At 43.7% G+C, this 12,089-nt stretch overlaps 1 protein-coding gene across 1 annotated transcript in view; it reads left to right on the forward strand.

The window, feature by feature from the left end:
* Nucleotides 1–12,089, forward strand: part of TPO (thyroid peroxidase) — a 63,800-nt gene that overhangs the window by 23,583 nt on the left and 28,128 nt on the right. Inside the window, exons 5-6 of the mRNA XM_068396515.1 lie at nt 1,721–1,853; nt 11,310–11,439. Of these exons, the coding sequence (XP_068252616.1) occupies nt 1,721–1,853; nt 11,310–11,439 (263 nt within the window). The remainder of the gene's footprint in view (nt 1–1,720; nt 1,854–11,309; nt 11,440–12,089) is intronic.

Raw genomic sequence — 12,089 nt, forward strand, 5'->3', positions numbered from 1 at the left:
TAGAGATGAGTTTTAAGATGTCTGTCTGGTGTCTGGATAGCTCAATAATTCAGAAACATTGACTTTTTTTTCTATAATCTGATTCTTTCAAGAGCAGCACTAACTGGAGAATTATAATTTGTATTCTCTCTCATTATTATAACATGACATTATATTTCAAGATATAGAAGCGTTAGAGTGCTGTAGACAAACATAAAGGTCCACAGTTATTTTATTTTTTTTTTTCCTTATGGAAACATCTGGCTTACTAAACTAATGGGACAGTTGTAGAACTAAAAATATATCTATATGTGGGTATGCATGCTTATATTTATATATATACACAGACATTCACACACAGAGATACAATTATTTTTCCACTGTTGCAGTTTAAAAAGAAATCTAATTTCTAAACCGTAGAAAAAGTGCACAAAATTCTTGTTAATTTTCAAAACTGAAACAACTTTAATGGAAGATGAACAGACACTCTACAGTCTATTTGCAATAACAAAGAGTAGTTTTATGTGAATTAAAGAACTATATTGACATTAAAGAAAACATGTGAGTCAATACCTAGGCAGCACAGATAAGTAGGAAGCTGGGTTCTGAGCATAACTTGGAATCTGAACTAACATAGAAATGCAGCGGTATCCACAAATTTGGCATGAGTAGCTAGTACATAAGGACAGGTTACATAGCCAGTCTAACAGCCCATTCTCTCTCTGTTCTCACTCCTAACTTGCACAGGTTCTAGCCACTCAACAGAACATTTTTTGAGCTGATTTGGCTCTTAAACCTTTTTTTGTTTGTTTTTCTGGCTTGCTTTTTTGTCTTGATTAACGGACTAAAGCAGCTTAGTTCAGAGTTGGATGGGCAGAACAGATAGGTGGTGGGACTGGGTGATCTGTAGTAGCCAGTGGGGAAACAAGGGCAAGAGTTAGATGCGGCCTCTACCATTTTCTTTCAGCATGTGATGGTAACAGTCAGTTTGAATGGCAAGAGTTTTCTGAGTTCAGGAAGGATATTGCTCCTCTTCCACGTGTACTTCTACCTCCAACTGGCCATACATGTGTTTAAATACACGTGTGGGTGAGAGAGGGTGCCAGCTCTCTGGAGCTTAGACAACATGACTTTGTCTCTCGTCAGCAGAATGCTCACTGGGAGACATCTCTGGGATCATATTACAAAGATATTAATAACATGCTGCCTACTGGTATACAGCTCCCTGATTTTACCTAGCTTCCAAATTCCAACTAATAATTCTGATCCTTTTCCACTCCACACTTAATTATATAGTCAGCTGTAGTGTCTTTATATTTCTGCATCTTTCCAGTCCCACATTTTTTCTCCTTGGTATGTACTTCTGTTCTTGAATGGCATTTTTTACACCTTTGTTGTAAGCACAGGGACTGGCCAAACAATGTGACTACAATGCAGGGAAAGAAGGAAGCAAAGAGACGATTAAAGAAGGAGAAAAAGGAGCAGGTCAACCTCAGTTCTCAGCTATGACTGGACTACTTCCTTCTCATTCTCTGTGCATCAGATAATAAAACTAGCTCTTCCCTTTCACCCTCTGTCTCCTCAAAGTCCCCGAGACTGCCTCCTGCAGCACTTCTCACTAAGTGCTCTTTCCTAGGAAGAAGAGAGGGGTTGCTGTAGTCATAGCTGACAATAATGCTTTTTCTCTTGTAGCAGCTATAAAGCAATAGAGGAAATTGCTTGTTTGGGTTCTTCTTTTCAGATCTTTTATCAGCTGATCTGCTCACTATGATTGCTAATATTTCTGGATGTCTGCCTTATATGTTGCCACCAAAATGTCCAAACAATTGCTTAGCTAATAAATATCGACTCATCACTGGTGCCTGCAATAACAGGTATGTATGATAAGAATTGTGCCCTGAAAAATCCTTCTTTCTTATTCTTTAAACTCAAGAAGCTATATTTACTTTTTCCTAGAAAAACTGGGGGAGGTGACCTCAATCAGCTAACTTTGGCATCAACGTGTGTCTAAAATGAGGTGCCTCTGAAAGCTCCAAGGAGAAGAACCTCTTCATCTAAACTTTGATACACTAATTTTTGCAGATAGGCTCTCCCTAGGAAGGCTTCTGAGATTATGTAAGAAACTTGAAATTTAGGGAGGACTGATTGAGTAGATGCCTTTTTCTATATAAATCAAACAGATTGAATTCTAAACCAGCATTCATTTTTGATTGAATTGGATAAAATTATATCGAGCAGGAAAATATATTTAATTCAACAGGAGCAATAAGAAAATCAAGTAGATTCTCATTTTTATATTTTCCCATAACCTTAACATTTAGCAAGCATGCATCTAAAAATTCTGTGTGATATATTTATTTTTATACATCTATTTATATAAATATATGCTTATTGGCTATCTGAAAGACTATTATTTAATATTATTATCTACTTGTTACTTACTATATGTGGCAATTTTTTCCTGCAAAACTGAACATAACAGTTGTAACTGTTTTTTCAGAATCCTCCAATGCAATGAGGGTGTAAAACTGAGAACAAGAGCCCTTTTGAATACAAGGGTAAATGACATTTATACTCAGCAGCCTTTGGATACATAGGCATAAGGTCACAAACTGAAAGGCAGACTGTGATGTTACAAGTGAAGGGCTACAGAGCTGTAAATGGAAGGACATTAGCGTTGCACAGGTTAAGGCACTCTGCAAGGTGGTGAATGAACAGCAGTAAAATTCTGCAATTTTATTATTCAATCGGTCTGTTTTTATGAGATGAATCTATTTTGCTACATCACAAGTCATTTGCAAGGAACATGCCTGATAGGCTCTTTGCTGAAAGGACACAACCTGATATGCATCAATGTTATAACTCTGACTATGTGGATAACCATAATTTCCCCCAGGAATTTGCAGAGTTGCTTGGAATCTGAACTAACAACTAGTATAATATTTGCACTGACAACTCCATCAGGGCTTGAAGACATTGGCCAAGATTCATGCAGCTGAGCATAGGCGCATGGCTGAAGCTCTTAATTTGCAGTCATGGCAGCTGTAGTCTTTCTCTCCAGAGATGGAGAGAAACACACTCTGCTGTGGGTAAGGTAAAACATCTTTTTCTCTTTAGTAACTACGCCGCGAAAAGCGCCGCGAAAAGCGGCGGCAGCAGCGAAAGCGGCGGCAGTGACTTGAGGTTAGTGCGGGGGCGAGGGCGACATCGGGCTTAACCGGGCGGTTTTTCGTACTCTGGGCCCCCCCTGAGCCCCCCGCGAGCATCAGCCCCGAGCTGCTTCCCTCTGACCCCGGACCCGGACCCGGACCCGGACCCGGACCCGGAGGTTCCCGGCAATGAATCAGGAGAGGAGGGGGCGTAGCCGGAGGCACCGCGGGCGATTTAAACACTCCACCCCCTGTTATCGTTGATAAAGAGCCTCCTGGAGGGCAGGGACTAGTCCCTGGCCAGAAGGGAGTGGGAGAGGGAGACTCAGCAGTGCCTGTGTGAATCTGCAGTGACTGGGTGTGTCCCAGGGCAGGAGAGGCTGCAGTTGTTTGCAACTCGTTGGGGAGGGCACTGACTCCCTCCCAGTGCACAAGGCGAAGAAGGTGCCAAGGAGCTGTGAACCAGGGGTGCCACCAACAGGTATTTCCCAGTTCAGTGAAAGAACAATGGTATCTACCCGGCGGAAGAAGACCAAAATGGATGTGGGAACCCAGACAGAGCTCCCACGGAAGGAGGCGATGGTGCAGGTTGCAGGCTGCAGGGAATGCTACACCGTCTCTGTGGTGTCAGGGGGTTGTGTGCGCTGTGAGCAAGTAGATGATCTGCTTGGCCGAGCGGCACAGCTGCAAAGTCAGGTTGAAAGGCTTCAAGCCGAAGTAGAAAGGCTTAGGAGCATTCGGGAGGCTGAAATGGAGATAGACTGGTGGAGCCAGGCTCTGCCCTCCCTGCAACAAAAATGGGAGCACCTGCCGGAGAGCTCCCAGGATCGAGGGACCCCTGTACTCTGCCCCTCTCAGGTGGAAAACAATAACCTAGAGAAGAGTGAGTGGAGGCAAGTCTATGGCCGTGGCAAAAGGCGAGTGCCCTCCTTGCCTACCTTGCCTCCACAGGTGCCCCTGAGCAATAGATATGAAGCCCTAGTGGAATACAGCCGGTCCAACGGGGATGTGGTGGAGAGGCAACCTATATCAGAGGTCCCACCACAGTCAGAAAAACCTGACAGGCACATAGCTACCTCCTCCACAAGGAAGAAGAGAAGAGTTTTAGTGGTTGGAGACTCCTTTCTAAAGGGATCTGAGGGCCCAATATGCAGAGCTGACCCCCATCACAGGGAGGTCTGCAGCCTGCCTGGAGCCCGAATCAGGGATATCACCAGGCAACTCCCCAACCTGGTGAAGGCCACAGACTACTACCCCCTGCTGATCTTCCAGACAGGTGGGGAAGAAGCTGCATCCCGTAGTCTGAGGGGGATGAAGAAAGACTACAAGGCCCTAGGACAGTTGGTGAAAGAGTCTGGGGCACAAGTTGTTTTCTCCTCCCTCCTTCCATTTTCAGGTGATGACGTGGGATGGAATAGTAGGATTCTCTCTATTAACGCCTGGCTACGAGACTGGTGCTACAGGCAGGGCTTTGGGTTCTTTGATAATGGCTGGTTTTATAAGACAACAGGCGTGACAGTGATACATGGGAAAGGTTTATGTCGTAGGGGCAAAAGGGTTCTGGGACAGGAATTAGCAGGGCTCATTCGGAGAGCTTTAAACTAGATTCGAAGGGGGATGTGGTGGTAGCTGGGCTTGCACCACTGGGGCAATGCTCTAGTGTTGAGGTAGACCAGGAGGCCCCCCATCCCCCTGGGGTGAAATCAGGGGGTGAATCTGGGATGAAATCGGTGTGCCCAGCTCGCTCCCTGAAATGCCTGTACACCAATGCACGCAGCATGGGGAATAAGCAGGAGGAGTTGGAAATCCGTGTTCGGTCGGGGGGCTATGATCTAGTGGCAATTACAGAGACTTGGTGGGACGCCTCGCATGACTGGAATGTGGTCATGGATGGCTATGTCCTGTTCAGGAAAGACAGGCCGCTAAGGAGAGGTGGTGGAGTTGCTCTTTATGTGAGTGAGCAGCTAGAATGTATAGAGTTCTGTCCAGAGGCGGATCAGGAGCGAGTTGAGAGTTTGTGGGTGCGAATTAAGGGGCAGGCTGGCAGGGGTGATATTGTTGTGGGTGTCTATTACAGGCCACCGGATCAGGATGAGGAGGGTGATGAGGCCTTCTACAGGCAGCTGAGAGCAGTCTCGCAATTACAGGGCCTGGTTGTTGTGGGGGATTTCAACTACCCTGATATTTGCTGGGAGGCCTACTCAGCCAGCCATCCCCAGTCCAGGAGGTTCCTCCAGTGCATTGATGATAACTTTCTGATGCAAATGGTGGATGAGCCAACTAGGAGAGGAGCGCTGCTGGATCTGATCCTCACTAACAAGGAGGGTCTGGTTGAAGAGGTGAAGGTTGAGGGCAGCCTTGGTTGTAGCGACCATGAGATGGTAGAGTTCAGGATCTCATGTGGCAGGAACAGAATAGCTAGCAGAATCACAACCCTGAACTTCAGGAGGGCCAACTTTGGCCTTTTCAAGCAATTGCTAGGGGAAATCCCATGGGACAGGGTACTAGAAGGTAAGGGGACCCAAGATAGTTGGTTAGCATTCAAGGACTGCTTCTTCTGAGCTCAAGATCAGAGCATCCCAACAGGTAGGAAGTCAAGGAAGGGTACCAGGAGACCTGCATGGTTAAACAGGGAACTGCTGGGCAAACTCAAGTGGAAGAAGAAGGTGTACAGATCGTGGAAGGAGGGGCTGGCCACTTGGGAGGAATATAAGTCTGTTGTCAGAGGATGTAGGGAGGCAACTAGGAAAGCTAAGGCCTCCTTGGAATTAAACCTTGCAAGAGAGGTCAAGGACAACAGAAAGGGCTTCTTCAAATACATTGCAGGTAAAGCCAACACTAGAGGCAATGTAGGCCCACTGATGAATGAGATGGGGGCCCTGGAGACAGAGGATAAAAAGAAGGCGGAGTTACTGAATGCCTTCTTTGCCTCTGTCTATACTGTTGGAGGCTGTCCTGAGGAGCCCTGGACCCCTGCGGCCTCAGAAGAAGTCAGGATAGAGGAGGAATCTGTCTTGGTTGATGAGGGCTGGGTCAGGGACCAATTAAGCAACCTGGACGTCCATAAATCCATGGGCCCTGATGGGATGCACCCGCGGGTGCTGAGGGAGCTGGCGGAAGTCATTGCTAGGCCACTCTCCATCATCTTTGCTAAGTCGTGGGCAACGGGAGAGGTGCCTGAGGACTGGAGGAAAGCGAATGTCACTCCAGTCTTCAAAAAGGGCAGGAAGGAGGACCCAGGTAACTATAGACCAGTCAGCCTCACCTCCGTCCCTGGAAAGGTAATGGAGCAACTTGTTCTTGTTGCTGTCTCTAGGCACATCAAGGATAGGGAGATCATTAGGGGCACTCAGCATGGCTTCACCAATGGGAAGTCTTGCTCAACCAACTTGATAGCCTTTTATGAGGATGTTACCCGGTGGTTAGATGATGGTAAAGCTGTGGATGTGGTCTATCTCGATTTCAGTAAAGCGTTTGACACGGTCTCCCACAGCATCCTCGCAGCTAAACTGGGGAAGTGTGGTCTGGATGATCGGGTAGTGAGGTGGATTGTGAACTGGCTGAAGGAAAGAAGCCAGAGAGTAGTGGTCAGTGGGACAGAGTCCAGCTGGACGTCTGTGTCTAGCGGAGTTCCGCAAGGGTCGGTTCTGGGACCAGTTCTATTCAATATATTCATTAATGACTTGGATGAGGGATTAGAGTGCGCTGTCAGCAAGTTCGCTGATGACACAAAACTGGGAGGAGTGGCTGAGATGCCGGAAGGCTGCGCAGCCATTCAGAGAGACCTGGACAGGCTGGAGAGTTGGGCGGGGAGAAATTTAATGAAATATAACAAGGGCAAGTGTAGAGTCCTGCATCTGGGCAAGAACAACCCCATGTACCAGTACAAGTTGGGGACAGAGCTGTTGGAGAGCAGCGTAGGGGAAAGGGACCTGGGGGTCCTAGTGGACAACAGGATGACCATGAGCCAGCAGTGTGCCCTTGTGGCCAAGAAGGCCAATGGCATCCTGGGGTGTATTAGAAGGGGTGTGGTCAGCAGGTCGAGAGAGGTTCTCCTCCCCCTCTACTCTGCCCTGGTGAGGCCGCATCTGGAGTATTGTGTCCAGTTCTGGGCCCCTCAGTTCAAGAAGGACAGGGAACTGCTAGAGAGAGTCCAGCGCAGAGCCACGAAGATGATTAAGGGAGTGGAACATCTCCCTTATGAGGAGAGGCTGAGGGAGCTGGGTCTCTTTAGCTTAGAGAAGAGGAGACTGAGGGGTGACCTCATTAATGTTTATAAATATGTAAAGGGCAAGTGTCAAGAGGATGGAGCCAGGCTCTTCTCAGTGACATCCCTTGACAGGACAAGGGGCAATGGGTGCAAGCTGGAGCACAGGAGGTTCCACTTAAATTTGAGGAAAAACTTCTTTACTGTAAGGGTGACTGAACACTGGAACAGGCTGCCCAGAGAGGTTGTGGAGTCTCCTTCTCTGGAGACATTCAAAACCCGCCTGGACGCGTTCCTGTGTGATATGATCTAGGCAATCCTGCCCCGGCAGGGGGATTGGACTAGATGATCTTTCGAGGTCCCTTCCAATCCCTAACATTCTGTGATTCTGTGATTCTGTGAACTATGGTAATACTAGGATATGTATAGGCATTTCAGTCTGATTTCTAAAGCTGGTTAGGGCAAATATGATCCATTGAGCCTGGTCAGTCTGTAGTCACTGTGTTCGTTGTATAGTTTTATGCTCGCACCAAATAAATGTTTAAACCGATCACTCATATTTGGTGATATTTTAGACTGTGCTCTAAACATCTGTAAAAGGTGCAAGGCAGCAAAAAAAACAGAACCAAAGACTTTGAAACCAGCAAGTCAGATCTTAGCCTAAAACTTTGTGAGCCCCTTGAAATACCGCAAGCTTTACTGAAATACATCAGCTTAAAAAACCCATTACACTATAATGTAAACAATGTATTCTACAATATAAGCCAGCTTCAAAGAACTCAAACAGTAAATGAAGTACCAGTCTGAACTTTTCCTTGCTTTACAGCTGCCACTTTCAGGCAGAAAATGTATCAGGACCTATGTTGTATTTGTAATTTTAGTCACCCAGTAGGAATGTGCAGATGTGTTGTAGATCAATAAATGCTGCTGAAATTAAATTCATAGGTGAAATTTAAAAACAATATTCACAGTGGAATTAGTTGTTTACCTGTAAGAAAAATCTATTTCAATCTATGGAATGGAATTTCTTTAGAGATGTTTTACTTAATCAGTTCACATATTTGGGACAAATCAGATAGATTACAAAATATTTATTCCACAGCACTGAGATTACCTTGTTTTAGTGTGAACTTCCTAGAACAAAGGCATTAACAGAATAGCATAAACATGGCCTTCTATGCAGAATATCAACATTACGTCAGACATTCCCAGCAATGATATCATTATCCACATCTACTAATAACAGATACCAACAGCTTTTACTTTTCTTTCTGCCTGAAGGCATATGTGTGGATAATAAGCTAAATAAATTTACAACATTATTTTTAAATTAAGAATGAGAGACAAGGCACATCCAAATAGCGTTTTCCCCCATTTTTTTATCCCAACTAACTAGCATTGATCTCTGTAGTTTTTAGTGTCTGGTGCAATGAGAGGAATTCAAAGGTGAAGGAACTACAGGTACTACAGGAATGGAATCTCACAGTGCAATTAACCTCACCTAATCTTAGCTTTCCAAGGTAGCTACATGTCTACTGTGAGGCTGCAGCTTCAGCTGTTCCTAATAGTGAGATAGGATGGGATGACAGGATGGCACCCAGGAGCTGTCTGTCTCTCTGGCTTGATGGATGGGTGCTTAGATGACTAGATTGCATTTTCTATGTCTAATATTTGGGCAGCTAGGAGGAATTTTATCTACAGCATTTCTATTTCATTGCTGTGTCATTAACCATTTCATCAAGTAAGGACCTGATGCTTAGTCTGAAGCTCTAACACCATCAGAGTCAGGGGTATGAATATGGCTCACCTAGTGGAAAGAATGAGCAGTCCTGACTGAATCCATAGACTATAAGAAGGAATTGAGATGATTCTTTTAGGATAGCTGCTTCACTTTAATACAAGCTAAGTGTTCAGTTTAGAGACAGACTTATTTTTCAGAAGTTTTCCATGTTTGCCAGAAGTTATGTCCATGGCAGCTCAAAGAGATGTAAAATATGACAAAATCCAACTATTAAATCGCCATATGGCATTCATTCTTTCTACCTGCAACTAGGCAAGACATTAAAATAACATTCAAAAGACATAAATCTGGATAGTGAGCTGCATCTTAAAACTCCAGGTTCCTTCTAAGACAGACAAAACAAAATCCAAACTGTGCAATTCCAGTATTTCACAAGTGAATGAAAAGTCACGCTTCCCATAAACAGAATGTATAGTAATCAGATTTGACTACTCTATAAAGCTGTATGGTACCAAAATCTCATTATTTCAGCTGCCCTGAATAAAAACCTTTTTAACTCAAGCAAGATTCCAAGACATTAACACATTTAATGTAATAATAAAAAGGCATGTGAGAAGGGTTTTACTAAAGTAACATTCCAGTGATCTGCTAAAATATAAAAGTAATCAGGAGAAAAATCACTGGTTAAGCAGTTAAATTAACATTTCATTATTTTTAATTGAGTGAAATAGCACTACACTATGTGCAGTATTTTATGCAATTTCAATAAAGGCAAATCAACTGTAACTAATTTGAATGCTTTATTAAAGCATACTTCAACCATCAAGTGTGAATTATTGTGAATAATTAAGTGTATTACTGTACCATATAGCTTGGCAAATTGAGCCACTTCAGTGTGCCAGAGATCAATGAAGTATTAATAAAATAATTGTTCCCTCTTTAGCATCCCAGTAGACATATAAATGTATGTTTTAACACCATGTAGTTCTACTAACTCTCTGGGAATATTTCTGTTTCTTTGTGGTTTACTTTACAATTTTGCTCAACTGGGTACATTGCAAAAATTTTATTCCTTCTTTTTAATATCTATATATATTTAACAATTATGAAATATATTGAACAGGCCATGTTAAAAAAACAACTAACCAAACAAAAAAAACCCTAAAATATTCTCTTAGGAAAAATATATTAGAAATTTTCATGATACATGGAAAATTAATTAGGTTAAGCTCAAGACTCACTGACTACACTAATAAATAAAAATCACCAGGAATCATTTCCTGGCCCTCAAATCAAGTATGACCTGACTCTTGCTACCTTTTTTACTCTTAGACTTTTGTCTAAACTCTTTTACTTCCCTTTCCTCTTCCAAGCAGGCTGGCTGCAGGATGGCAAACTGACATGCACTAGTTCCAATGTGTGCCCAGCCAGGTGTCATTCAGAGAAATGCTAGTTGGCATAAGCCAAACACACACTGCAGTTAGTGTTAGCAACTTACAAGCATAGTTAAATGCAGACCAGTGCTTGGGCTTGTGTACAGGCCCTCCCAAAGCTTTACCCAAGTAATTAGTATAGATGCAATGAGAGGGAGCATTGCCACTGAATTCAGCAACTTCAGCCATCGTTCCCCTTTCCTCAGTCCTTCCTCCTTGGGTCTTGCTAAATGATTACTTCTGTATGACTAGTATCCATTTTTCCTTTAAGTCTACTTCACCTTTATTCTAGGGCTTCTTTATATTTTCCTAATTCTTGATTTCCTAGCTATTGCTCTAAACATCTTTTAAAAGATGCCAGTAAAGGCACTTAAGAGTATATCTGACTTTATGGGGAATGAGGACACTATCAGGAAATCACCAATGGGGCAAGTATTGTGTTTCAAAGATGTCAAAAGGTAACCTACTTACATTATAAGCATCAGTAAGATAGTAATATTTAATTAGCAATTTAATTTTTCTTTTTTTTCCTTTCGAGTTAAACTGATGGTGACATACATGAAGACCAGTATTTTATTTAAAAATCATTACATGAACATTTTATTGCAATGAAGTATTACTCTGTGGCTGATGATTATATTATTTTATATTTAGACTATTTTATATATAGAATATAAATTTATTATAAATATTTTATAAAATATGTAAATATTTTCTATTGAGAATATATTCAGAGATGCAGGATTTTTGGGGGGTTTGCTGCTGTTGTTTTTTTGGGCTTTGTTTTTTTCTTTTCCCAGGGAACATCCTAGATGGGGAGCATCCAACACGGCCTTGGCTAGGTGGCTTCCACCAGCCTATGAAGATGGACTCAGCCAGCCTCGAGGATGGGATCCCAGTGTCCTATACAACGGAGTCCATCTACCTTTGGTTAGAAAGTGCACCATGAGATCACTTGAAACACTTACACGGGGCTATAACCATACCCACCACCACAGACCTCCATTTGCATCAATAAATCAAATAGCAAAAGCATCTGTTGAGCTCAGTTAAGAAGCCACTAGCTTTGCTAAAGCATAAGTTCAGTCAGACAAATAGTGAGAGGACCCCTGCACCCGGGCTGGGGTAAGCCCAAGGAGCAGTGCGGGGGGGCACTGACTGCCTGAGAGGCAGCTCTGACAAAAAGAACCGTGGTGGAGAGCAGGAAGGGCATGAACCGGCCTCGTGCCTGGCCTGGCTTGCACCAGGCACAGGGCAGCCAGCAGACCCAGGGTCGTGATTGCTCAGCCTAGAGAAAAGGTGGTGCAGGGTGGACCTAATCACAGCCCTCCCATGCTGAAAAGGCCGTTACAGAGAAGAGGGAGGTCTTCACAAGGATGCACACTAACACAGCAAGAGGCAATGGTTGCAAGTTGCTCCAGGGGAAGTTTTGTCTTGATACAAGAAAAAAAATTTGTTATGAGAACAATCAAATGTTGTAACAGGCTGCCTAGACAACTGCTGGAATACCCCTCATGAGAAATACCCAAGACCTGGCTTGATGGGGCTCTGAATAACCTAATCCCTGCTTTCAACAGAAA

Source organism: Nyctibius grandis, chromosome 1 (genome assembly GCF_013368605.1).
Source record: "Nyctibius grandis isolate bNycGra1 chromosome 1, bNycGra1.pri, whole genome shotgun sequence".
In the NCBI taxonomy this organism is placed as follows: domain Eukaryota; kingdom Metazoa; phylum Chordata; class Aves; order Nyctibiiformes; family Nyctibiidae; genus Nyctibius; species Nyctibius grandis.